General features: G+C 46.1%; 1 protein-coding gene across 1 annotated transcript; it reads right to left on the bottom strand.

The window, feature by feature from the left end:
- Positions 1-6,996: 6,996 nt before the first annotated feature.
- Positions 6,997-13,779, bottom strand: MEDAG (mesenteric estrogen dependent adipogenesis). The gene is made up of 6 exons (XM_078864708.1): positions 13,544-13,779; positions 12,167-12,637; positions 10,333-10,445; positions 9,325-9,437; positions 7,951-8,263; positions 6,997-7,503 (listed from the first exon to the last, which is right to left on the bottom strand). The coding sequence occupies exons 2-6, from the start codon at positions 12,544-12,546 to the stop codon at positions 7,415-7,417; spliced, it is 1,008 nt and encodes a 335-aa protein (XP_078720834.1). The 5' UTR covers positions 12,547-12,637; positions 13,544-13,779; the 3' UTR covers positions 6,997-7,414.
- Between the last annotated feature and the right edge of the window lie 257 nt (positions 13,780-14,036).

Genomic DNA, 14,036 nt, shown 5'->3' with positions numbered 1-14,036 from the left:
CTCCCATTAGCCAAGGCGAGAATGGCCTGAGGATCATTGGATGCCTACAGGAAGGCCACCCATACAGATGCCTACCTAAAACCTGACTCCTACCACCATCCATCCCAGAAGAATTCCCTCATCAAAACTTTACACCATAGAGCTCGATGTATATCAGACCATCATCACCTAGCCAGTGAACTGGAACACGTAAACCAAGCTCTCAAGATGAATGGATATTCAGACTACACAATTCGTAAAGCTATCACCCCAACCGTTGGGAAAGAACCATCTGAGGACCCAATCAAAACCATCACCTTGCCATACATAGCAGGGGTCACCAACAAGATTTCCAAAATAATGAGCAAACGCAAAATCAGGTTCGATTTAACACTGTGCATAAGATTCGTGATCTGATCCCATCTGAGAAGGATGTGAGCCCTGACATGCCGTCGTCTGCAAACTAAGCTGTGTCTGCGGAAATCGTTACATTGGGGAAACTAAGCGACAGGTCTCGGACCGTGTTCGTGAACACAAGGCAGATCTGAAACACGGTAGGGCCAATATCTCGGCCGTAGCTGATCATTGTTTTAATGCGGTGGGCTCACACGAAATTGATTTCTCCAAGACGAATATACTTTGCAAACCCACTGGCTATCAACAAAGATTCGTTCATAAACCATCCATATTTATAGACAAAGACACAATTTCAACCGAGAAGATGGGTAGAAACGTAGCAATCATTGGAAGGACGTTATTAACCAGTTTAAGTCATAACTCGCTGTGATGTTTCCACCCTACCTTCCGATGTTAGTTGTTATTATCGGCTCTGATTTTACATTAACAAGTTACATTTCTCACACTAACACAGCCACCTCGTGCGCCAATGCGGCAGCGGCTCTGCAATCTTACATTAACATGCTAATCTCTCACATTAACATGCTAATCTCTCACATTAACATAGCCACCGACGCGCCGTCCTCGACGTCATCTGCAGATCTGACATTAACATGCTAATCTCACATTAGCATCACTAGTCCCGCCCACTTTGTTTACGACCCTTGGGCTACACCCATTTTAAACCTTTAAAACAGTCTGCCTCAGCAACTTTACTCTTTTTTAAATCCTTTATATTAAGTTCGCTTGCTTGCTTGCGTGCTTGCTTGCGTGCTTGCTTGCTTGCGTGCGTGCTTGCTTGCTTGCGTGCTTGCTTGCTTGCGTGCTTGCTTGCTTGCGTGCTTGCTTGCTTACGACCGTGCAAATCTTTCGGTCGTTTTTTAACCCACTTCCCGTGATCCAATCGAGCTGACATTTTCCACACAGACTCGTTGTGACAGACAATTAATGTTCGTGAAAAAAAATTTCAAAAATTTTACACTCTTTAGGCAAAACAAATTTAATTTACATTTATTCAAATAGAACTCATTCATGGCTTTGGCTGAACGTCACAGTATAGGAGCCCAGAGCGTAACCCCTCCACAGGCCGTGGCGGAGTAGCGCAGTTGGTAGCGCCCTCGCTTCCCATGCCAAAGCCCCGCGGGATCGATCTCCGCGTCCTCCACAGGTGAATATATCTTAAATCCTTTATATTAAGTTCGCTTGCTTGCTTAGGACCGTGCAAATCTTTCGCTCGTTTTTTAACCCACTTCCCGTGATCCAATCGAGCTGACATTTTCCACACAGACTCGTTGTGTGTGACAATTAATTTTCGTGAAAATTTTTTTCCAAAATTTTGCACTGTTTAGGGAAAACAAATTAAATATTTAATTACCAATTGCTTAATACTGGCAGACAATCATCTGACCCATGGATTGCAGCCATCTCAAGCCAGAGGACGAGAGGACTCTAGCCGCCACGCATATAAAGGATTTAGAGTGAAAAACTTTGTTTTTACGGGTTTACTTGTTCCTCCAGATGAGGATCGCTTGTGTTGTGATCGAAACGTCGTAGTTTTTATTATTATTTTCTTTCAACCTATCTACGTGACTTTACCGAAAGACCCAAAGAATATTAATTCCCGCAGTCACGAAAGCTTTAAGTCAAGGTTAACTTATTAATCTTGATTTGAAGCTTTCGTGACTGCAGGAATCCAATTAATTAATTTTTCTACCTACGTGACTTTACCGAAAGAATCAAAGAGTATGATTTATTTATTGTTTGTTTAATTCATACATCATTTTGTTTAAAAAGACATGGAATTGGTAAATATAAACCCTATTGGCTATTTAAGAAAAGACCAGTTTTGATTCAAGAAGGCTATTATGGTAAAACTATGGAATTTCCACTATTATCATTGGGGTTAACAAACTTTTTCTCGGCACTGTATAGTACAGTACCGCATATAAAGGCTATCGCAACTCTAGACGCTTCACAATGTTACCTAACATAAGTACAAAATATTGTATTGAACACGTAAAAGAAGTTCAACAAATTATACGTGAATACGAACGATATAAAACACATGGATTACGTTGCAAAATAAAAATATCAAGACGGATATTAAGGGCATAATTGGACAATTCCAAATCAAAGCAACTGGACGGTCGTGCAAAGGGTTCAGGTTAAATCACAGGAAGCGCTCTCAGAGCTGTGACTAAAACCCAATAAATCAACAAAGAAAGAAAACAGAAGTAATACGAGAATTATGTAGCAAAACATTTCAGGGCAGTCCATGACTTACCATCCTGCCATGGGTCATGTTCTGTTTATTTATTGAAAAATGTCCTTGGGAGTCAGATTTGTATTTGCTTAGTACAATAGTCGCTGTAGAAAGGATTTGGTCCTAATACATAATACATATACAGTGTTATGGGATGCAATTTGCATGAATGACGCAATATAAAATGAAGGTATTATTATCATCCCTTCTTTCAAGACCAACTAATGCTAAAAACCGTCCGGCATGGCGTGGGCTTGTTGCGGCCTTATGCTCCACTGGGAGCGAAGTGGAGTAACTTTATTCCTTCTCCCCCTCCTCATCTCTCTCCCTGCTGCTGCTGCTCCTCTTGCGCCGTGCCCTCCTCTTTGTCCGTCTTGGGGACTTCTGCTCCAGCATCCTTTCTTTCCCTTTCGTCCTTCTCCCTACGTGACACGTTGGCTCTACTCCCCGTACTGTGCCATGGGTACAATGTGTTCCTCTCTACAAACGTCAGGGTTGTGCAAAAAAAACATTCCTGTCCTCATATCCTGAGCCCTTGAAATATATATGTCCCAAACCAACATATTCAATGCAGCCATATTCATCATAATCACGGCAAACAATTACAGATAGACAACCCTTGTTTATTATATTTGACAAGGCAAAAGCGCAGTAAAATTAAATCATCAAAAATGAATACGTATGCAGCATAGCCACTACTTTTAAACGTGCCCGTTTACCCACGAAAGCCTCACTGGCTCTAAAAACTGACCTCCTTATTGTGCTATTGGTATAATGTTGTGATATGAAGTCCCCATTCTGAAGCCTCACGGTGCAGCCCTTGCATATACAGAAGGGCCCACAAAAGCAGATGTCATCAACACGCGAGCTACGAGGACCCTCCAAGTGACCTCCGGTACACACAACTAGAGGGCAGCACTTCCCCACTCACACGGGAACTTTCCTTTGAACAAAATTAAGTGCAGGTGTGACGTGGTGGGGATTTTGCAGTCACTGCTGACTGGGCCGCGAGACCCTCAAGCCACTCGGCTTGAGAACCAGGTTTTGATAGCATGCGGCTGGCTGCCTGGATTCGAACCCGGGGTCTCAGCGGTTGCCAACTCAGCGCTTTCACAAACGATAACCTTCGAATGTTGACTTGTTTTAAAATGACAAAATAGGTCAAGCACGACGCTCATGCCAGAGATGCCTTCAGGAGACAAAGTAGACCGAGGTGAAATTGCATGTTCAAATGCCATAAAAATTCGGTCTACATAATTATAATTCTCTCATATATTGATAGGTCTTTTTTTATAACTCCAGTTATAAACTACAGCATGAACACTGTACATTAATGTTCAAACTATAATAGGAGCACCAAGTAGGAAACTATGGTGTATGAAAACAACACGTTCACAAGCATACGTAAACAGCATACCCATATAAAGCACCCCATATACAGCATAACCAATACGTTTGTATTCTTGGTTCTTTCGGTAAAGTAACGTGGAAGGGAAATTTAAAAAAAAAATACAAATAAAACATAATAAAAATGATCACGTTTCGATTGCAACACAAGCAAGCGTCGTGAGAATTTGTATTGCTTTATTTTAATTGTATTATTTCCCTTCTACGTGACTTTACCGAAAGAACCAAGAATACGAATCCCTGCAGTCACGAAAGCTTTAAATCGAAATTCAATACGTTTGCATTACTATGGCTCACATCTCCAAAACACATTCCTGCGGAGGGAGCTGGTAGGAACGTTGGGTTGCTCGGTCAATGGCCAGGGTCAACGGCGGCGTGGTGTATTCCGCAAATATGCCCGACTGTGAGGGCGGGCACAAGCCGGCGTGAGTAGGTTAAACGTTGAGTTGTATAAGGGCACCACGAGGTGACCAGCCCCTCCCCACCCAGCCCTACCCCTCCCACCCCCCACCCAGCCCTACCCTCCCCACCCAGACCCACCCTCCCCAACCAGCCCCTCCCCACCCAGCCCCTTCCCACCCAGCCCATCCCCACCCTCCCCTCTCCACCCAACCCAACCCCTCCCATTATTTGATGCACGACGGACGGACACAATAATCCCCAGTGGGCTGTTGGAACCAGGTGGTTCCTACCAGTAATATGTACAATCAATCCTCATGCAGCCAACCAACAACATTTGGAGGCATTGGCGGTACATCGGTGCAGTATAACACAGCGGGGTCCTCATAAAACAGTCTGACAATGTCCCTGTTGCCCTTGAGTGAGCTGCAGACTCACAATCTGAAGTTACCTTTGATTCAGCAGCTGCATTCCCATTCGAACGTGTGGCGACACCACGAGTCGTAATCTTTTTATGCCACCGTCCTCCATGAAATTATTCCGGAAATGAATTGAGGAACCATCCAACCAAGTCTAGGGCACGAGGAGTCAAATCTGCCTTTGGAACAGCGAGCAGCCAATCTTCATCAGGCTGGGTGCTGCGAAATGGCAACAGACTGTGAAGCTTCGTGTTCAGCTGCTCATGACGTTCACCTTCCGACTGCTTCGACATCACGAGAACCGATTTTTATGCACCAGCCTGCAAGGTTTCCTGACCAGAGGTTGCGAATTGCGGGGGGGCGGGGGGGGGGGAAGCTTTCTTTTTTTATACCACGCACCACCACCGGTGTACTGAGAATACGTTCAAATATTCACATTCCACACACCCAGCCACCACACATGCCAGCACAAATCCCTATTTTTGTAGTCCACGGGCCAGAGCAGAAATACCACCTAAGGTAGTGAAGCTTAAGTCACTACAATTTATTTACATAGCCAATAAGAGTGGATTACTTTGTAACACACTCATTTTGATTGGTTGTCACAATTCAGTACTAATGGCCACATCAAGATATTGGAATCTCGCAAAAGCCTCAGGTAGCACCCAAAAGTGAAATATCTGGTCTGGGCTCATTGACCCACTGTGGAAATGTCAAGAAAACATGATTGAGACAATTCTTCTGGAGATCTTTACATTGTCGTTTTTGTAAACCGGTATCCCTCGATTTAAGAACGTTTGGTTTGCAAAATTTCGCATTAACACAATTGACACTTTTTGAATGACGAAATCGATTTTCCCGCAAGCGGCGAAATTTCACTACGGCAGGCGTCATCCATCCACGACAGCGTCATGGTGTCCTTGCAGTGCAACAGTAACGCCTCCACATCGCCTTGCCAGTCATTCCAACATGCAAACAGATCGTTTTGGAATTTTCCTGAAAACTGTAATTTATTTGTGTTTAATTAATTATTATTCAATTGTTTTCATATTTATGTTCTTTATTTTTTTTGTATTGAGAAAAGTGATATGGGTGTCATTTTTTAGGCTGGCAGTCGAGCTGGACTGACTGTCCAATACACATCCATAAATTTTATTATTAAATTAATGAGAAAAGCCATTCCGATTTATGAAATTTCGTTTTACGTGCGAATATTGAAGAACGCATCCCTTTCGTAAATCGAGGGATACCCATACATAAAATGTACACTTGGTTCAGAGGATGTCTCATTGCATGGACACCACTCCAAGTACCTACTCATTCGAGTGTACTTTTAGAGAGATGAATATGTATCCAATAGCCCACTCTGAATAAAATTACTCATTTTTCTTTTTAAAAACTTACATCACAACATCACCACCGGCAGATGTGACCACGACTTCAAACCTACACAACTGATACTCAGACACGCACAGCTCTTGTCTGTGGAGATGGACACTGTAGATGTCTAGAGGTTTGCGCTTGTTGACTTTATCGATTGTCATAACTCCCTATATGCGCACTTAACACGTCTACTTGTCCATTTAAATGCAAGTGCAATCATCACCCCGGTACCATTTGAATTTTCTATAATTAATTATACTATGAATGGTTTTAAAGGTAAAATTTTCTTAGCCAATTCGTATTACAATGTGTTCAATGCGGTATACAGTAAACTCTTGATTATCCACGCTAGTGACGGGCAGGACGGCCGTGGATAATAGTTCAAAATTGCGGATAATCCAAAAACATCTATTGTCCCCAGATCTCTATGCCAAAAAACACTAATGTAGGGGTATAAGTTATGTTTCAGTTGAGAAAATTTGTTAATGAGCAAAACAAAAAATTTGAGAGAATAACCGACCGATCGATATGCGTGCTCTGCCCACGAAGTGAATAACAGAGCCACGCCAATCAACATCTAATTCTGCCCACTGTTGTAAATATCTGCAACTGCTGTACTGTAGAGGCGATCACGTGGATTTTGCATTAACTGGATCAACATATTTGTTCGGTTTAAGCACGTGACTTGTAATAAACATTTCCAAGAATAACAATGTATGTTTTTAGATTATTCACTTGGGCTTAGTTTACGTCAACATCTAAGGTGCGAGCTTAAACTGCAAATTGGATAAACTGCAAGTGGATAATCAAGAGTCTACTGTATTTATTACTTTTCTTCAGAGAACCTTCAGAGAACCTGAAGAAACCCCACGCAGAACAGGACGGAATACAAACCCCACACAGAGGGGCGCCGCACGAATTAGGAATCAAACATAGGCCGTTCTTGCTGCGGGGAATGAGTGTTAACACTGCGCCACCCTGCTGCCCAGGTCGCCGAAAAGGATTTGTTCATTACCACTTACTCAGAAAGCTTAATGCTCAATGTAGTATTTGACAAGATGATTTCCAGCGAGATCTGTGCAGTCGTTCTTTGGCTAGTGACGGCACGTTTGAGACCAAGCCGTCTCGGATTGCAGTGTGGGACATCTAAACAGAGTGGCTGGGGTGGTCAGTTATTCCCACTGGACACGAGGCTTGCACGTGGGGACGATGACACAAACACATCTTCCCCACCCTCATCTTCCTCCAGGATGGAGTCTGTAAGACAAATAGGAATTGCGCTCAACACATTTTATACAAATCAACATTGAACGAAGAAAAGCATTTGTTCAGCTCAGTCTATCAAGACTATCTCATTGGTAGGTGGCTAAAGTCAGAGCACTGAGCTGCACCGATGGCAGTGATTTGCCAGCATTGATTCAAGCAAGCCAAACTCTGCTGATGAGTCGGACTTGCTTAAAACAATGCTGGCTAACTGGCAGATGTTTATAAGCTAGGACCCTCTCTGCTAAGATACACATCCTACTTTGATGCAGAACTATTCGGGACTCAAAACGCCACAATCGCTCGCGTCGTTGTTTGAGAATATTTAAGTAACAAGGTGAGTAGAAAATTTCGCTTTCTCTAGATATACACCACGATCATGTAAACATAAATATATATGTACATGGAAGTATCGTTAAAGCAGAAGCAGCGCCGCCTGACCTTGCTTCTGGGGCTGCCTGGGCATTCCGTTGTCGCTGTCCAAGCTGCCCGAGCTGCCCGGGCGCACGAGCTCCTCCTTCATCTTCTCCAGCAGCTGCTTCACCCTGGTGCGTTTCTCCTCACTGCTGCAGGTCAGGTAGGCAGGCGTCACCTTAATCACCAATTCCCGCTTGTTGTAGCCCAACCAGTAAGCAATGTCAAAGAGTGCGTCCGTCTCGTATTGCAAGGTGAAGCGGAGGCCGGGGAGCGGAATGTCCTTGGCATAGCCCTCCTTGGAACTGAAGAAATCTTTGACAATTTTCTCCAGGCTGACCTGTTGACCAAGAATAGAAAAACATATATATACTAGCCTTTTGCCCGTCCAAGGACGGGTGTATTTCAGTAAATCTGAAACTTGCAAGCGAAAAGCAGACCGCAACGTGAAATTAATTGCATCAATTCGTGTGAAATTTGTTAAGCCGTGGTGACACAGACCTATTTCATTTAAAGGTTATAATCCCTCGTTCATCATGACGTCCTTTTTACTTCTATGTCTCAATAGGGTTATGGAAATCGCGTGACGTGAGGGTTCTGCCTTTGTAGTGAGGGTTGTAAGTTGACGCCGAGGAGGGGGGAGGAGGCGCCTCACCCCCCCATGTGGAGTGACGTCACCCTCTAAATATTATTAATGGGGGGGGGGGTGTCCATTTGGAAGACGTCACCTCTTCATGATTATTAATGAGGGGGGCTGGCCGATGTAGAGTGACGTCACGCGCGGGACACAGACACTCTTGGCTCATTATAGTAGTAAATACACACACATTTCCTTCATAAATATCATAATACTTTTTTTCCCAAGAAAGCCACAACGAGTCAAAATATTCCAGAGGGTCTTGTGGCATTTGGATGTTTGGTCAACATCAATTGCATAGTGTGATGTGTGTGGTTGCAGCTGTGGGGAGAACCCGGAGAACCCAGAGGAAACCCACGCCGAACAGGTGGAGAACACAGATAAAGGTGCCCGAATCAGGAATCAAACCCAGGTTCTTCCTGCTGTGAGGCACGAGTGTTACCCACTGCACTACCTACCCTGCCATCCAATAAGTTGAAAAGTCTAAAGTCAATACTTACATTGCAATACAGAACCATAATACAGATATAATGTCGTGTTGTATAACTGAATTGCCTGCTTCTTGTATGCAAACACAAATGGACTGCCATGTTTATAGGCAAGGACTGGTTTAGACATGCAGTGTCTCATCAGCAGTCCGGCTTGCTTGAACCAATGCTGGTGAACTGCCAAGCGTGTATAGGCAAGGACCCTTCCCGATGTAATACGAGCCCGAGTTGGACGTAAGCTACGTCATATACAAAACAGAGCAGGAGGCGGCTTACCTCGAACACATAGCTCTCTCCAGAGATGGACGCGATAGCATTGTCCATGGCTTTGATCAGCTGGTGGCGTATATTAGGGTGCCGTGTGTTGAGCAGCACGGCAAAGTCCTGATCTGAAAAGGCGCGGGTCACAAACTCCACGTGTAAACACATTTGCTTTCACAGCACAGGGCAGCACGAATGCTTCGAGACTCGTGCCGAACACCTGCGAAGGTGCGTCATCACATTCTCCCCCCGACGACGCCCATATTTCATTGTACACAGCGTCGGTCGTGAAAATTGTGTCTCGCATTCGCTGAAGGAATTACAGACAAGTGGGAAGGCAGCAACACAGTGAGCCGGCACTAACACTTTCCCCAAGGTCATAAGTCCTCGATGAAGATGTTTTAAAACCGATTCATGAGTGTTTACAAGTGGAACGAACATAATTGCTAGGTTCAATTCAACCCCTGGTTGGGGGGAGGACTCATCATCCCGTCAGAGTCAATAAAATGATTCCCACTTCATGAGGAAGTCAAAAGTGGTTGTCTTATGGTTTTAATTGCCCTTGCTATAGGAATGTGGAATTTACACCAATGGCTCAGGGTTGTAAACAGGATATGAACGCTGCCTGAATGCTCACATAAGCAGGAAATATAAGAAAACATGCATATTATGACAACTCTACTGATCTGTGATTTTGCTTATCCACAAAGCCTTAACAGACTTTTGGGGAAAGTGCTGTTAGCGAGCACCTATGAAGATCGGAAGAGTAGAAGAAAGGGTGGGTGGTCAGCAGCACGCCCGGCCGCCTTTGTCTCCCCAGTGGCGATGTTTACACATTGCACCAAGTTCTCATTTAAAGCCGAGTCGACCTAGGGGAGGCCCAGGACCGGTTCAGATAATCGTCACTGGTGTTGGGCCGTGAGCGGGAATCGAACTCGGGTCGCCGGGTTCATAGCGCAGTACTGTGTGAACCGCTCGCTACGCCGCCACTCCCCGACTGTTCACACGCACAGCACCGCTCACCTTCAGGTGTGCCGTGACGCACGGCCTTCACGGTGATGAAGAACGCGAGGGGTTTGCTGGTGATGGCCTCGCGGTACTGCGTGTACTCCGGGAGCGAGCGAGTCACGTACTTTCTGCAGGACGCACAACACGCAGGCAATGTAGCGTGTGCGCGGGACGATCCACCCGAGTAGTTTAGCATTTTATAAGCGGTGTAAAAAAAAAAATCAGACGAATCTTCATAACGTTCATTTATATTTGTATTAATCATTATTACTACTACGTGTGTTTACCCAGGAAAGTCTCACCAAGTCTCAAGACTTTATTTTTTCCTGCCAGGTTTTCAGAAGAGCGGCAATGTTGTGGCTGTGTGTGATCCCAATTGAGGCATTTGCAGGTAAAATGTTCAGCATTGGAATGTTTTGGCCAATATCAGCTATATTGTATGTGTTTATTATACGTTGGCTTTCACAATCAATATTGTGATTCATTCAATAGTTTATTTGTATAAGGTTGTATGTAAAAATGTGCATTGTATACCCTCCCCCACCCTACACAGCCAATTACTCAAGTTTCAAGTTTTTCAAGTTTCATGTATTAGGTATAGCCCTGTGAGCCATTCGGCTCTTGAATCGGGTGCAACCGCAACAAACAAAAAACAAAAACATGAACAAGAAAACATCTTAAAGTGACTATGTGCAAACAGAAAATCCAAGAAAAGACAGCAAAAAGTGTTACATGCATTTGGGAGATGTTTTATTGAGGTGACATGCGTTTCTTTGTTCAGCCCATCCACTAATTGTGTAACTGCTATAACTCAGCCAACCCGACTCTTTGGTTAGGACTTTCCTGGGTAAATAAAGTGTAACAATAATAAAAATAAACGTATTTTCTGTAACACAAATTGAGGAATGGCCTTTCATTTAAAATAATATTTACACTATATATTTAAATTTTAAACAATATTTCTATATACAATGCCGGCACTTCTCAGAACACTAAACATGTGTACCGACACTTTGCAATACGTTTTAGCCTTAGGAACCACACGTTATATACACATAGATAGCATACACCTCAGATTAGCACGGTTGGCTAGGTACGGTGCGAACGAAGGTCAACATACATACAACTATTATTTTTATTTTACAAGGTAAGACTCACTGAGCAATATAGCTCCTTTTCAGAAGTGACCTGGCCACAAATGATAGCTAAACTAAGTGGCTTAACATATGGACATTTAAAGCAGACTAATACTCCAAACGTATGATTCTAAATGTAGAGGGGAAAGCCAGGCACCCAGAGAAAATTCACACGATCACAGTGAGAACATGTAATCTCCAAATATACAGGCATCAGGGTCGGGATTGAACCCACGCCCTCCCGTTTACCAGGTGAGGTAGTTAACATCTCGCCACCATGGTACCCTTACATACAACATGCATACACACACAGGGAGTAGACCAATCTGTGCTGGTGTTACAGTCCAAATCTGCCAAATTATAAAGTTACTTGCAAACTATTCAATTGGGATAAAAGCAATCATCACCCCTTATTGGGAGATTAATGCCCAATTGCAGGCCTGTGCCGAGTCACCTTGTGCACACAGGGCCAACTGACACTTGGTGTGAACTTTCAAACGTTCGAGACCAGATGCGGTTATCCGTGTAAAGCGCTCCGAGATGCCCTGGAGTAACGGAGGGGAATTCTCATCAAGAACAAATCATGACTATTGTTATACACTACACGGCGAAACGATATAACAACTGGCTGCCCACCCTGTTTGCCCATATGCGTGACGTGTACGACGGCTTTGCTGCGGGGAGGTTGTCGGGAAGTGGCGGCTACTGCTCACCTGGGCAGGTAGTTGACGAGTGTATGGTGCTGGCCGTCCATGCTGAAGTCCCCGCCGCTGATGAGCATGAAGCCGCCGGGACCTTCCGAGTTGACCGTCAACACCCGGTCGGGCCCCTCCTTGAAGTCGTCGGCCATGAGCGCGAGGAAGTTACGCAGGGGCAGGATGCCCACCTGGCAGTTGCATGTCGAGTTGGTGGGCAGCACGGCCGAGCTGCTGGACAGCACCGAGAAGCTGCGGTACTCGCGCGGGAGCCGCAGCACAATGGGGACGCCCGAGGAGACGCTGCCCGACAGGTCCTCCGATTGGCTCCGCGTCCAGCGCTTGTCCAACGAGAACCTCTTCCTCTCAGGCAGCTGCATGCTCGTTCGCTTCATCATGTTGGGAATTGAGCTGTGGTCCTGCTGCTGCTGCTGAAGAAGGGCCAGGTTATGAACCGAGCCTGGGTCTGCTTGTGCTGTGGATGCGATTCTGTCGAGGACAAGGGGATAATGAGAATGTCCGTGTGCAATGGAAAAACAAGTGGTGATGATGCACAATGCTTATGATTCTTATGGACACTGAAACCATTACCTGGCACCTCAACAATGCCATCAACATTACCTCCATTAACACTATCACAACACCTCCCACATTACCACAATCACAACACCAACAATATTACCACCACTAATATTACCAATATCACAACACTAGAAACTACGCAACAGCCGAATACACAAAGACAACTACAGCCTCGAACCACAGGTGGAAATTCTACGTTCCTATGGCGGGACTGAGTCTTGCGTAGGCGAGCCTATCCATAGACAAGACACAGAGCCTCTGTGTATACCTTAACATACGTTTTGGCCAAGTTCCGTTAGCGAGCACCTATGAAGGCCGGCACGGCACACGAGGGGGTAGGTAGCCAACACCACGCCCGGCCGCCTTTGATTCCCCAGTGGCGATGTTTACACACTGCACTAGGGACTCATTTGAGGCTGAGTCTACCTAGGGGATGCCATCGGACCGGTTCAGATAATCGTCACCGGCGTTGGCCGTGACCGGGAATCGAACTCGGGTCGCCAGGTTCGTAGCGCCGCCGCGCTAACCACTACGCCACCGCTCCCCACTATCCAAAGGAACGTCCCAAAGCAACCACCATCTCTTGACCTTCCGGGTAAATGGTTCCCAGCAGCCATTTAAACGGCGTGTTCAACTAAACTGGGTCTCATCAGCAGTTATATTCGTGTAGGGTAAACAGTCGCTTGTTGGAGGGCTCGACTCGGCGCATTGCCTCCGCGTTGGGGGGGGGGGCAGGTCGATTCAACCTCACCAGAGCGATGTTGGGACTTCGCAACTGCCGACTAACACGGCCACGCAGAATCCATCACCTACCTCACGGCACGAAGCTCTCGCGGCCCAACACAAACGCCGATGGCCACCGGTCCGGGTCAAACCCGGGTGACGACAACTGTGGCGTGAGGCGATCGCCGCTGGGTTCCTACCACGGGTACGGCTCCTTGCTCGTCCAACCTCGCGGCTCGGGGTCTCTTGTGGCTCTGAGCGTCTCCTTCCTGGCCCACGACCTTTTTACTTTGCGCCTCTACGCAGCACAGGTGCGCTTCCGCCTCGCTCTCTCCGAGCCGGGAGCCCCCCTCGTTACCCCCTCCCTTCCCCCCTCCGTTCCCCCCCTCCCTTTCCCCCTCGTTCCCCCCCCTCCCTTCCCCCCTCGTTCCCCCCCTCCCTTCCCCCCTCGTTCCCCCCCTCCCTTTCCCCCTGGTTCCCCCCCCTCCCTTTCCCCCTCGTTCCCCCTCGTTCCCCCCCTCGTTCCCCCCCTCGTCCCCCCCCCTCCCTCCCCCCCTCGTCCCCCCCCTCCCTCCCCCCCCCT

Source organism: Lampetra fluviatilis, chromosome 19 (assembly GCF_964198595.1).
Source record: "Lampetra fluviatilis chromosome 19, kcLamFluv1.1, whole genome shotgun sequence".
Lineage (NCBI taxonomy): Eukaryota > Metazoa > Chordata > Hyperoartia > Petromyzontiformes > Petromyzontidae > Lampetra > Lampetra fluviatilis.
Note: the sequence above shows the minus strand (reverse complement) of the source record. Positions and strands in the feature narration are given on the sequence as shown.

Coding starts and splice junctions, on each gene's coding strand:
- MEDAG (XM_078864708.1), bottom strand. CDS start 12,546: ATGATGAAGCGAACGAGCATGCAGCTGCCTGAGAGGAAGAGGTTCTCG. Junction 9,438..10,332: donor GCGTCACGGCACACCTGAAG/GTGAGCGGTGCT, acceptor GCGCCTTTTCAG/ATCAGGACTTTGCCGTGCTG. Junction 7,504..7,950: donor CAGGCAGCCCCAGAAGCAAG/GTCAGGCGGCGC, acceptor TTTGTCTTACAG/ACTCCATCCTGGAGGAAGAT.